Source organism: Rousettus aegyptiacus, unplaced genomic scaffold, assembly GCF_014176215.1.
Source record: "Rousettus aegyptiacus isolate mRouAeg1 unplaced genomic scaffold, mRouAeg1.p scaffold_m13_p_5, whole genome shotgun sequence".
Taxonomy (NCBI): domain Eukaryota; kingdom Metazoa; phylum Chordata; class Mammalia; order Chiroptera; family Pteropodidae; genus Rousettus; species Rousettus aegyptiacus.
Genome location: NW_023416308.1, coordinates 40,036,331 through 40,048,696, shown reverse-complemented (window position 1 = coordinate 40,048,696; position 12,366 = coordinate 40,036,331). Strand labels below are relative to the sequence as shown.

The 12,366-nt window shown below is 36.3% G+C and overlaps 2 protein-coding genes and 1 pseudogene across 2 annotated transcripts in view; all 3 read left to right on the top strand.

The window, feature by feature from the left end:
* LOC107502265 (olfactory receptor 8D4) overlaps nt 1–12,366 on the top strand; it is a 127,629-nt gene that overhangs the window by 17,688 nt on the left and 97,575 nt on the right. The gene's annotated exons all lie outside the window — the stretch shown is intronic.
* On the top strand, nt 7,668–7,783 carry LOC118603183 (annotated as a pseudogene).
* On the top strand, nt 7,837–10,782 carry LOC107502264 (olfactory receptor 10S1). The gene has a single exon (XM_016129323.2). The coding sequence runs from the start codon at nt 7,976–7,978 to the stop codon at nt 8,969–8,971; it is 996 nt and encodes a 331-aa protein (XP_015984809.1). The 5' UTR covers nt 7,837–7,975; the 3' UTR covers nt 8,972–10,782.

Here is a 12,366-nt window from a genome sequence, read left to right as displayed (position 1 = left end):
TCAAAACTAAAAAAAAAAAAAAAAAAAAGAACTTAAAAAAAATAAGGGCATTTTAAGGGATCTGTGCAAAAACCATGAGTATAACAAAATTTATATCATAGAGGTACTAGAAGAAGAGGAGAGGAAGGAATTAAAAATTTATTTGAAGATATAATGACTGAATATTTTTTAACCTGGTGAAGGAAATAGGTATACAAACCCTTAAAGTGCAGAGAGTTCTGAACAAGATGAACCCAAGAAGCACACATCAAAACACATTATAAGTAAAATGCCACAGGTTAAAGACAGAGAGTTAATCTTAAAAGCAGCAAGAGAAAAGCAGTTAGTTACCTACAAAGAAGCTGCCATAGACTGTCAGCTGATTTCTCAATAGAAACTTTGCAGGCCAAAGAGATTGGCATGAAATAGTCAAAGTGATGAAAAGCAAGGATCTACAACCAAGGATATTTTATCCAGCAAAGCTTCATTTAAAATTGAAGGAGAGATAGTTTCCCAGACAAGAAAAAGCTAAAGGAGTTCATTACCACCAAACCAGTATTACAAGAAATGTTAAAGAGACTTCTTTATATTTACCTTTACATTTACCTGGGAGTAAAAAATAAAGAGTATAAATATGAATAATAAAATAGCAATAACTATGTAGTTATCTATAATTACTTTAAATGTAAATGTATTAAATGTTCTAATAAAAAAATAGGGTGGCTGAATGGATGAGAGAACAAGACCCATACATATGTTATCTACAAGTGATCCACTTTAGATAAAAAGACACACAGAGACTAAAAGTAAAGGGATGAAAAAAGATATTTCATGCAAATGGAAACAGAAAGTTAGAGTATCAATATTTATATCAGACAAAATTAGACTTTAAAAAAAGGCTATAATAAAAGACAAAGGACACTACTTAATGATAAAGGAATCATTCTAGCAAGCGACTATAACCTTTGTAAACATATACCCACCCAATATAGAAGCAACTAAATTATAAATCAAATATTGATGAACATCAAGGGAGAGCTCAACATTAATATAGTAATTTTAGAGAATTTAACACCTCATTGACATCAGCAGGTAGATCATCCAGACAGAAAATTCACAAGGAAATAGTGGCTTTAAACAATACATTAGATCAGATGGATTTCATTAATATTTTAAAAGCATTTGACCCCCAAAGAAGAAAAATATAAATTATTTTCAAATTTACATGTAACATTTGTTCAAGATAGACCACATGTTAGGTCACAAAATAAATCTCAGTAAATTTAAGAACACTGAAATCGTATCGAGCTTTTTCTCTGATCACAATGGTATGAAACTAGAAATCAATGACAAAAAATAAAACTGAAAAACACACAAATACTTGAATGCTAAACAATATACTACTAAACAATAAGTGGGTTAACAGTATAATCAAAGAAGAAATCAAAATATTTTAGTACCTCTGTTTTCTCATATGCAATTTAGAGAGGATTTTATGCATTTGACCTCAAAGGCAAGAGAAGTAAAAGCAAAAATAAATGAATAAGACTATATCAAACTATAAAGCTTCTGCACAGAAAACACCACCACCACCACCACCACCACCACCACCAACAACAACAACAACAACAACAAAATGAAGAAGCAACCATCCCAATGGGAGAATATATTTGCAAACAACTCCTCTGATAAAGCCCTAATATCCAAAATACACAAAATATACAACTCAATAACAATTTTAAAAAAATAATCCAATTTAAAAAAATGGGCAGAGGACCTGAAGACACTTCTTCCAAGAAGACATACAAATGGCCAACAGACATATGAAAAGATGTACCACTCCACTAATTATCATGGAAATAAAAATTAAAACCACAATGAGATACTACCTTACACATGTTAGAATGACTATTATCAATAAGACAAGAGATAATAAGTGGTGAAGAGGTTGTGGGGAAAAAGAAACTTTCATACACTGCTGGTGGGATGTAAATTGGTACAACAACTATGGAAAACAATATGAATATTCCTCAAAAAATTATAAATAGAATTACCATATTACCCAGAAATTCCTCTTCTGGGTATCCACCCTCCCCCATCCCGCAAACTGAAAACATTTATGCATAAAAACATATTCACTGCAATGACTATAGCAGCATTATTCACGGTGGCTAAGACGTGGACGCAATCAAAGTACCCTTTGATAAATAATTGGGTAAAGAAGATGTGGCACATATATATAATAGAATGTTACTCGGCCATAAGAAAAGATGAAGTACTGCCATTTGTGACAACATGGATGGATCTTGAAATTATCATGCTAAGTGAAATAAGTCAGAAAGAAAATGTTGAGAACCATATGATTTCACTCATGTGGGATATAAAACTGAAAGCAACAAAAAACAAGACAAACAAAAACTTGTAGACACATACAACAGTTTAGTGGTTACCAGAGGAAATGTGAAGCAGGAGGTTTAAAAAAAGGGTAAAGGGGATTAAATATATGGCAACAGAAGGAAATTTGACTTTGAGAGTGAACACACAATGCAATATGCAGATGATGTGTTATAGAATTGTACAACTGAAACCCATATAATTTTCCTAACCAATGTCACCCCAATAAATTTAATGTAATAATGCCAAGAAGACCAGGCAAAATGGCATGCCGATAGAAGCTTTGTTCATCCCCTCTTGTGACCACATCAAAGGTGTGATGGAAAAATGGAGCAAAGAGCAAGCAGAGTCGCTGGTGGGTCTAGATGAACAGAAGCACTACAACTAGGGAGTGAAAGAAGACACCAATTTACAATGGTAGAAGGGAGGAAGGGGTGAAGATGCGAGGCTGAGTGAGACAGAGACTACTGCAGCAGCAGCCAGTGGCTTCAGACACCTCTTGAAGGGGCCATATCAGTGAGCGGACTTTCATGGCGATGGACTCACTCACTCAGAGTACTAGAGCTTGGTAGGCTGCTTGGGGAGCACCAGGGACTTGGAGGAGAGCACTGAGTTGTCAGACCAGGGGCTGGAGGTGAGGCTTTCTCCCAGGCAGAAGTGCCTGTGATATTCATTGTTCCTCTGTTCAACCCTCCCCCATCCCAGCGAGGGACACACCTCTGCCATAGCTAAGTATCATCAAACTGAGTAACAGAGGTTGCTCTGCTCAGAGGATTCCCTGAAACGCCAGCTCTCACAACTCGTGACCCCTCCCAAGCCAATCCAATTGTGTCCTCAGCAAGTCTTGTGTCCCTTGCTGAGCAGCGCCAAGACCACACTGGTGGCAGCTGACCTCAGTTTCTGCTGTGGCCTCTTGAGGCAACTACAAACATAGCATCTGTGGATTGCTTGCTGAATCTTAACAGGTGGACTTGGAGGGACACAGGCTGGGGCTAAACTTGGCCTACGGCTGAAACCTTCTTAGAACTGTGTGGCTGGACACTTACCACACAAAGCCACACTAATAAAACTGGAGATTTAAGAGCTTTGCTTTGTATATATAAATAGCCACAGAAAGGTAATCAAAATAGGAAGAAAAAGAAGCAGAAACCATATGAAAGAACAGAACAGAGATTAAGAAAAAATGGAGTAAAACAATCTAACAGATGCAGAATTCGAAACACTGGTTATAAAGATGCTCAATGAACTTAGGAGAAGAGTAGATAAAATCAGTGAGAACTTTAACAAAAAGATAAAAAACATGAAAGTGGAAATGGAAATTATAGAAGAGAATCAGTCATAAATAAAGAATACATGATCTGAGATGAAGAATATATTAGAGGGAATTAAAAGAGTGAATGAAGAAGAAGATTAAACCACTGATAATAGAGGATGGGTAAGCCAAGGACGCCAACTCAGAACAGCAAGAAAAAAGAAGCCAAGAATATCATAATAATTTAAGGAGCCTATGGGACAAAATTAAATGCAAAAATGTCCATGTCATAGGGGTACCTGAAGGAGAAGAGGGAGAACAAGAAGTTGAAAAACTATTTGAAAAAATAATGATGGAAAACTTCCCTCACTTGGTGAAGGAAATAGACATACAACCCCAGGAAGCTCAGAGAGTTCCAAGAAAGAAGAACCCAAAGGGGCCCACAATAAGACACATCATAATTACAAAGCCAATGGTTAAATACAAAGAGAGATTTTAAAAGTATCAACAGAAAAGCAGTTAGCTACCTACAAGGGAGCACCCATAAGACTGCACTTGATTTTTCACACAAAAAAAAAAAACTTTGCAAAACAGATCGGCTTGGCACAAAATATCTGATGTGATGAAAACCCAGGATCTACAACCAAGAACTTTATCCAGCAAAACTATCATTTAGAGTCAAAGGACAGATGAAGAGCTTCCCAGACAAAAATAAGCTAAAGAAATTTATCAACACCAAGCCAGTATTATAGGAAATATTGGAGGAAATTCTTTAAGAAGAAGAAAAACATGTATCAAAAACATGAATACAGAATGGAAATAAATATATTTCTATCAACAAGTACCTCAAATGGAAAAAAAATTAAGTGCTCCAACAAAAAAGGTAAAGTGGCTAAAAGGATAAGAAAACAAGACCCCTGCATATGCTGCCTATAATAGACTCAATTCAAAGTTAAAGACACACACAGACTAAAAGGAAGGGGATGGAAAGAGATCTTGCCTTGATGGATGGACCTAAAGGGTATTGCACAGAATGAAGTTAGTCAGATAAAGACAAATACCACATTATTTCACCTACATGTGGAATCTAAAGAACAAAATAAACAACAACAAAAATGGAGACAAATTCATAGGTACAGAGAATATTTTGAGGGCTACTAGATGGGAGGGGGAATAGGCAGATGGTGAAAAAGGGCAAAAGGATTAAGAAGTACAAGTGGATAGTTACAAAACAGTCATGGAGATCTAAAGTGTAGTAAAAGGAAAATAGTTAACAATGTTGTAATAAATATGTAAGAGGGGAAGAGGGTTCTAGATTTATTGGAATGATCACTTTGTGAGTTATATATGTCTAATTACTATGATGTACAGTTGAAACTAATATATTATTGTACGCCAACTATATTTGGAAAAAAACTCATTGAGTTGTACACTGTAAATATGAACAACTAATTGTCTATTATATTTCCATAAAGCTGGGGGAAGAATGCCAAGACTTCAAGTCAAGTTATCTGAGTAGGTAAACACTGTGCTTGCCTCCTCTCACAACCACATCAAAACACAACTAAACTACAGAATAGCTATTATTGGGAGTCCCCTGAAGTCTAGCTGAAGAGAAGTCCTACAACTGAAGACAAAAAAGAGGTGACCTCAAGACTGGTAGGAGAAATGGAGATGCAAAGTGGGCTGGTCTCATACCCACATGTGGCAGTTAGAATCAGGAGGAATATCTTGGCTGCAGAGGTTCCGCCTCCCCACCTCTGCCACCCTGTGAAGAGCAATGGGTCCCGGCCCCACACTGGGCTCCTCAGCACAGGTTTCCAGTGCATGAAAGAGAAGTTCCCACAACTTTTGTTGGCTGTGAAAACGAGTGTAGATTGTGGCTGAGTGAAATGGAGGGCTGAGGGAATCATAGACTTTTTTCTTAAGTGGCCTGCATGCAGACCTACTCACTGACAGACTCACTCACTCTCAGTTCCACCTCTGGGCAGTAGCTTGAAAGGTACCAGCTCCTCCACTAGTCACGGTCAGTCATTACAACCAATCAGCTTGATTATCAGTCCCTCCCACTGATAAGCAAACAGCAACCAAGCCTCAACTACAACAGAAGGACACAAACTCCCCATGCAAGGGACATACCTAGCACACAGCTCAGGTGACCAGGGAAGACTACACAGTAAAACCCACAGTACTAATGAAGGAACTCAAAACACAACTTTCAAGGGACACGTGAATCCATATTTTCATTGAAGTATTATTTACAGTAACCAAGATATTAAGGCATCCTGGGTAGTCATCTATAGATAAATGAATAAAAAAGTTATATCTATATCTATATCTGTATCATATATGTCTATATATGTATATATGTACATAGGTATATAGATATAGATATACACATATTATTCAGCTACAAAAAAAAAGAATGAAATCTTGCCATCTGCAAATCATGGATGGGCCTAGATGGTAATGTGCTGAGTAGAGTAATTTAGATAGAGAAAGACAATGTCATATGTGGAATCTAGATAACAGGATAAACAAATAAATGACAGAAACAAGTTCATAGATACAGATGATTGTTAGATTGGGGTGTTGAGGGATGGGTAAAGAGAGGAGGGTATTAAGAGGTACAAATTGGTAATTACAAAATAGTCATGGAGATGTAGAGTTTAGTATGGGGAATATAGTCAGTAATATTTTAATACCTATGTATGGCATCAGATGGGTACTGGATTTATTGGGCTGATCACTTCATAAGTTATATAAATGTCCAATCACCATGTTGTACACTTGAAACTAATATAACATTGTATTCAACTATAATTGAAAAAAATAAAAATAAAAAATTTTAAATGTCAAACAAAGCCCAGGGAAAAATTAAAATAAATAGAAATAAATTCTGCTACAGAAATTGTAAACTAGTAATTATATATTCAAGGGAAAGACTAACGGAATGTGTTGCTGCTCAAAAAGGAATGCTGTGTTGAGATCAGAGAAAGATTATGGCAAACTGAGTAGAAGATGAGGCAAACAACATCCCTAGATAAGAGAAGTTTCTTCAGGAATAAAGACTTTGTGATAATAATGGAAAAAGTTTATAGGTAATATTAAATATTGGACAGAGAAATAATTTACGTCTTAGGCAGTAGAGTACAGTAAAAGGAGAGGTAAATTAAACATGTTGTTTTAAGAAGACTGACAAGCTAAATACAGAATCATTTGATATATTCGAGAAGTGTGTGAGAGATGGGACATAAAACACCACAGTGGAAATAAAGGTATAAAATATGCAAAGTCAAGATGAAGTAAAATCCATGGAAATTGAAAATACAACAGATATCAGCAATTTAAAGGGGAAAAAAAACTACTTTATGCAACATCTAATTAGATTTATGAGATAACAGATGAAAAGAGTCAAAGAAAACTTTAAATATCAATTTAGGCTTGATACTAAAGGCGTGGGAAAACATTTCCCAAAAGGCTGAAATAAAGCTTTACAGGAAGAGTGTGAAATGTACTGAACAACTTGTCCTGATAATTATTTAGTTAATTCTGTAACGCTTTATTATTATACACTTGAGAGTTAGTTATAGGTAGCTGAAATTCCAAAGAACTCCCTCTGGGTGAAGAATGAAGGAGACTGCTGTGTTTATGGCTGATGTAACAGCACCTAAACTCTAGGCAAGTCTCCCGAGATGATGGGATGAAACTCCCTAGTGACACATGGCAATACGAACCTGCTTATTTGCATCTGCAGTACGACAGAGTAAATTAGGAGAGCAGAAGCATACAGTTCTGGAGTATTCGCAAAATATATATGTTCCATGAGAGTAAGATTTAAAATCTGTATTTATACTGCCATCATTTGGGAATTATATTTCCCCAAATAATCCTTATAGTCCTTTATGTGTCTCAAAAAGATTGTCTCAAAAAGATTTAGAGATTCATTTTGGGGACATGGTTCCATAGTCTAGTGGTTAACATGTCTTGCTTTACACACAGAAGGTCCTGGGTTCACACCCCAGTGGAGCTTCAGTCCATGGTCTATGGCCATGCCACCCTGAACAAGCCCAATGTCTGATCTTGGAAGCTAAGCAGGGTCGGGCTTGGTTAATACTTATATGGGAGACCACGTAGGAAGACTAGGTGCTGTAGGCATGAATAATAGAATAATAATAAATAATTTAAAAAAAGAAAAAAAGATTTACTTTGGACATACAGCAAGAAAACACTAGAACAGGCCAAAAGAGTGAATTGAACCTATATATCTTTCGCTCATTTATGGGCAAGACCAAGATGGCATGACCTAATGGCTAATGACATTTCAGGAAATGTAAATGACTATTTATTATGTCTGTTGATGTGCTTTTTGCACAAAAGGGGATAACTAACCACTCTGTGTGTGTGAAAGTCATGGATATGGACAACCCGAACCAGACCATGGTGAGCCATTTCTTCCTGGAGGGTCTGATGTACACAGCTGAACATCCTAGCTTTTTCTTCCTCCTCTTCCTCCTCATCTATAGCATCACCTTGAGTGGGAATCTTCTCATTCTTACAACTGTGGGCTGTGACCCTCATCTCTGCTCTCCTATGTACCACTTCCTAGGGCACCTCTCCTTCCTGGATGCATGTTTATCTACAGTGACAGTGCCCAAGGTCATGGCAGGCCTCCTGACTCTTGATGGGAAGGTTATCTCCTTTGAGGGTTGTGCAGTACAGCTTTACTGTTTCCATTTCCTGGCCAGCACAGAGTGCTTTCTGTACACAGTCATGGCCTATGACCGCTACCTTGCTATCTGTCGGCCACTACACTACTCAGTTGCCATGAACAGGCAGATGTGTGCAGGGCTGGCTGGTATTACTTGGGCCATAGGTGCTGTGCACTCTGCAATCCATACCTCCCTCACTTTCCGCTTACTCTATTGTGGGCCTCAACATATTGCCTACTTCTTTTGTGACATCCCCCCTGTGCTGAAGCTGGCCTGTGCAGACACTACCATTAATGAGCTAGTCATGCTTGCCAACATTGGTATTGTGGCAGCAGGATGCCTGATCCTCATCATCATATCCTACATTTTCATCGTGGCTTCAGTGTTGCAGATCCGCACAGCAAAGGGCCGGCAGCGTGCCTTCTCCACTTGCACCTCCCACCTCACAGTGGTGTTCCTGTACTACATACCACCTGTCTGCATCTACCTGCAGCCTCACTCCAGTGGAGCAGGAACTGGGGCCCCTGCTATCTTCTACACAATAGTCACTCCCATGCTCAACCCTTTCATTTACACTCTACGGAACAAGGAAGTGAAGCTGGCTCTGCGAAAACTGCTGGGCCAAGGTTCCTGAGAGTCTACAATAGGTAGCCCACCTCCTTAACCTGTACTGTGATCCTCTTAATTTTCCTGCCAGAAAAGCAACTATTCCCATATCAAAATGGGGAAAGAAAACCATTCAAGTGGAAATCACTATAACAGAGTTTTAGCTCAGCTACGAAGTTTTTTCCATCCCTTTGGCCAAGTGATGTCTCAGCCACAAACTCTTCACCTGTAAAATGAAAGAACTGGATTAGGCAATGTCGATCTAGACTATTTCCAAGATCTATGAAAAGAGGTATGTTCTATGGCTCAGAGGTATGTAAAATGCTATTCGCATCCTCATTTATTTTACTAAATGATTCTTCTTTTATTTTGCATTAAATAATTTTACTAAATATATAACATGTTAAAGAATACTTATAACAAAATACAATGTTCAAACAATAAATTAAACTTTGTATATAAGTCATTTATCTTAAGAGAACAAACCACATTTTTATGATAAAATATAACTACAAGGAGAAAAGGGACTCACACAAGGCTACTTAGAAAGTATCATTATCTTTATTCTCTCACCAAGATTGCATTTAACTAGTAATAGAAATGTCATAGATTTTAAAACCAATTTTGCCTACCCGTATTCTAATCCTGATCCTATCAGTCACTAAATGTATAATCTTGTGCAAATTCTGTAAAGCATGGTGTTTCAGTGTCCTCTTTTAATCATAAGTTAAAAATAACTACTTTGTAGGATTTTAGGAAGACTAAATCACATAATTATGTTGAGTGCCTGGTGCAAAACAGATGCTCTGTTTCTTACAAAGCAGGTTAAAAAAGTCAAAGAGAGCTTATTATACAAGCTAAGATTTAAACTATCTCTGAAGAACTATGAAGGTTTTGATATCTTCTTTGAACATGGAGAAAGCAAGTACCTCTAAAAAAGAGGTATTTCTAGACTCCCAGGTGACAAAAGGTAACTCAAGGTTCTAGTTAAAGTAGCTCCCCTTATAAGTGGAGGGAGTCATGCTATATTCAGAGAAGTTAGCGAATGACCCTAAACTACTCTATGAACTGAAAAGGGCCTTGAATACCAGAGTAAAGAGCTTAGGTTTTGCACTGGTCATTCTACCTCTTTATTTCTATTCTATTTATTCCTCATCTGCAGGAAAAAAGAAGCCATATTCTTTAAATGCTAAATCATGCAACAAATGAGAAGAAAGGGAAGGGGCGCGAAGTGTTAGCATGACCAGTAAATAGACTATTATAGCATCCTAGACGTGAGAGAAAACTATGTTTAACTTGGGTGATGACGTTGGAGATGGAGAAGTATTTTACAAATTATTTAGAGGTGTTTTAAAGGAAAAAACGTGAAAGAGAAAAAGAAAAAAAATGGAAGACTATTAAAACTGGAATAGTACCATAATCATGTTGACGCACAAGTGCAAGTCACTATGCAAATTGCTTGTTTTTATATTATTTCTCCATAGAACTATATTTTAATACAATATTGCTATTTACATTATACGTATAAGGGAACTGAGACTGAGAGAGATGAAGTAACTTTTCCAAGGTCATGCCAGGATAGTGGAAACCAGGATTTCAAATCAAATATGTATGGGTTCAGAGACTACACATTTGGATGATATCATAATACCTTAGGGAGACTCAAACCTACCCCTGCCATTTGTGAACTCCTAATTACATTAAAAGTCTCAAAATCATTTAGGCCTTTAATCAAGGGCAGTACTCTTTGAGATAAGGATTCCATGATTTTTAAATAGTGCCTAGTCCTCTGTAAATGTAGAGTCTCAAACTGGCATTCCTGAAAGAGAAAAATACATCGAAAAAGAAAGAAATGCAATGAAGATTCAGCATTCATCCAAAATTCAGAACCATTTTCTTTGTTCTAGTGTCTCGGAGTTATGGATATATCTGAAGAAAGTAACAGAAGTAACCCAGGCAAAATCATTATTCTTATAAGAGTAGGCTTTAAAGATGGGTAGCATATATGGAGAGCCAAATTTAGAATGAAAGATAGTACTAAATAAAACAAGTTATGGTCCTGTCCTAAGCATTACTCTGTTTTGTAAAATGGCTACTCTCCTGAAATAATAGAATAAATTATGGAAGAAGATTTGACCATATAAGATTATGGTCTTACATTGTTCCCTTTTTCTCAACTTTGACCTTAAAACTTTTATATCTGTCTACTCAGTAGGAATCCTTTATTCTCTCAAACTCTGCATCTCCATCTTCATATATGACTCCGGCAGCATGGGTTCTTTATCACATTGGTTTATTATAGGCCTTCATAATGGCGCTGAAGATATCCTGTCTCATATTGTTATTGACGGTTTCATGTACATAACTCAACTGTAAGAACTTTAAGAGCAAAGACCACTTATACTTCTTATGTGTTCCAAACAAAGGGTAACTCAGTAAAATATTTGTTCAACCCAGTATTCAAAATCTGGAAATAAAATAATACACATACACATTCTTCACAAAAATTAATCAAGTCAGAAAATTTGTTTTTTATCTAGTAGGTGAAGGTGACAAATTGTCAATCCCCAATATTTCCTCTTTTTAGACATTTCTATCTTTGGGGTTGATTCTTAAGTTTAGGAGATTTTGTGTATTTTGCTATTATAAGTTCACTTGAAATTTAAAGAAAAAGGAACTAGAGAATTAATTAATATTAATCGAAATGAAAAAAATACTTGAGAAAAGACAACTATTTAAGACTATCATTTTCCCAGTCTCCTTACAATGCAAATAGGACACAAATTGATATTTTCTTTATGATGAATATGTCAAATTGTCAGAAAACAAAGTCATTATTTGGACAGGATAATTTACAGAGAAAGACATGCTACAAGAGTGACTAAGCATTCTTGCTATTGGTCATTCAAGAGCATGGAACTTCTGAAAGAGTTCACCAGTACTCCTGAAGGTAAAGTGTACAAAAAATTATGATGCATACAATCAGGTAAACCAAATATTCTCATAGGGTGAAGGACTTTCAAAATAAACATGGCATTCAAATAATGACCATGCAAATGACTTATGGTTTTGGACTATTATTTAAATAACGTTAAGATCTATAAGATATACAATTGTGTCTCCCCCACAGTCAATGCTAGAATTTAATAATATAGCATTTCCTTTAAAATATTCTATTACTTAGAGTTTTTATTGAAAAGTTTGTATTTTCAATATTTATATAAATCCCATTTTAATTATTACTAACAGTTCTGCTATGTAAATTAAAGTAAATATCTGAAACATTAAAACCAAGAGAGCGCACAGACTTTAAAGAAGCTATGATGACATAATATTTGCCCAGAACGTTGTACAAATATATAAACTTTAGAGTCAGATGTTCAAGAACCAGTTCTACCACTCTTAATCAAGGGACACTCTCTT

What these genes read in the sequence shown, in the direction of transcription:
- LOC107502264 (XM_016129323.2), top strand. Translation starts at nt 7,976, where the DNA reads ATGTCTGTTGATGTGCTTTTTGCACAAAAGGGGATAACTAACCACTCT.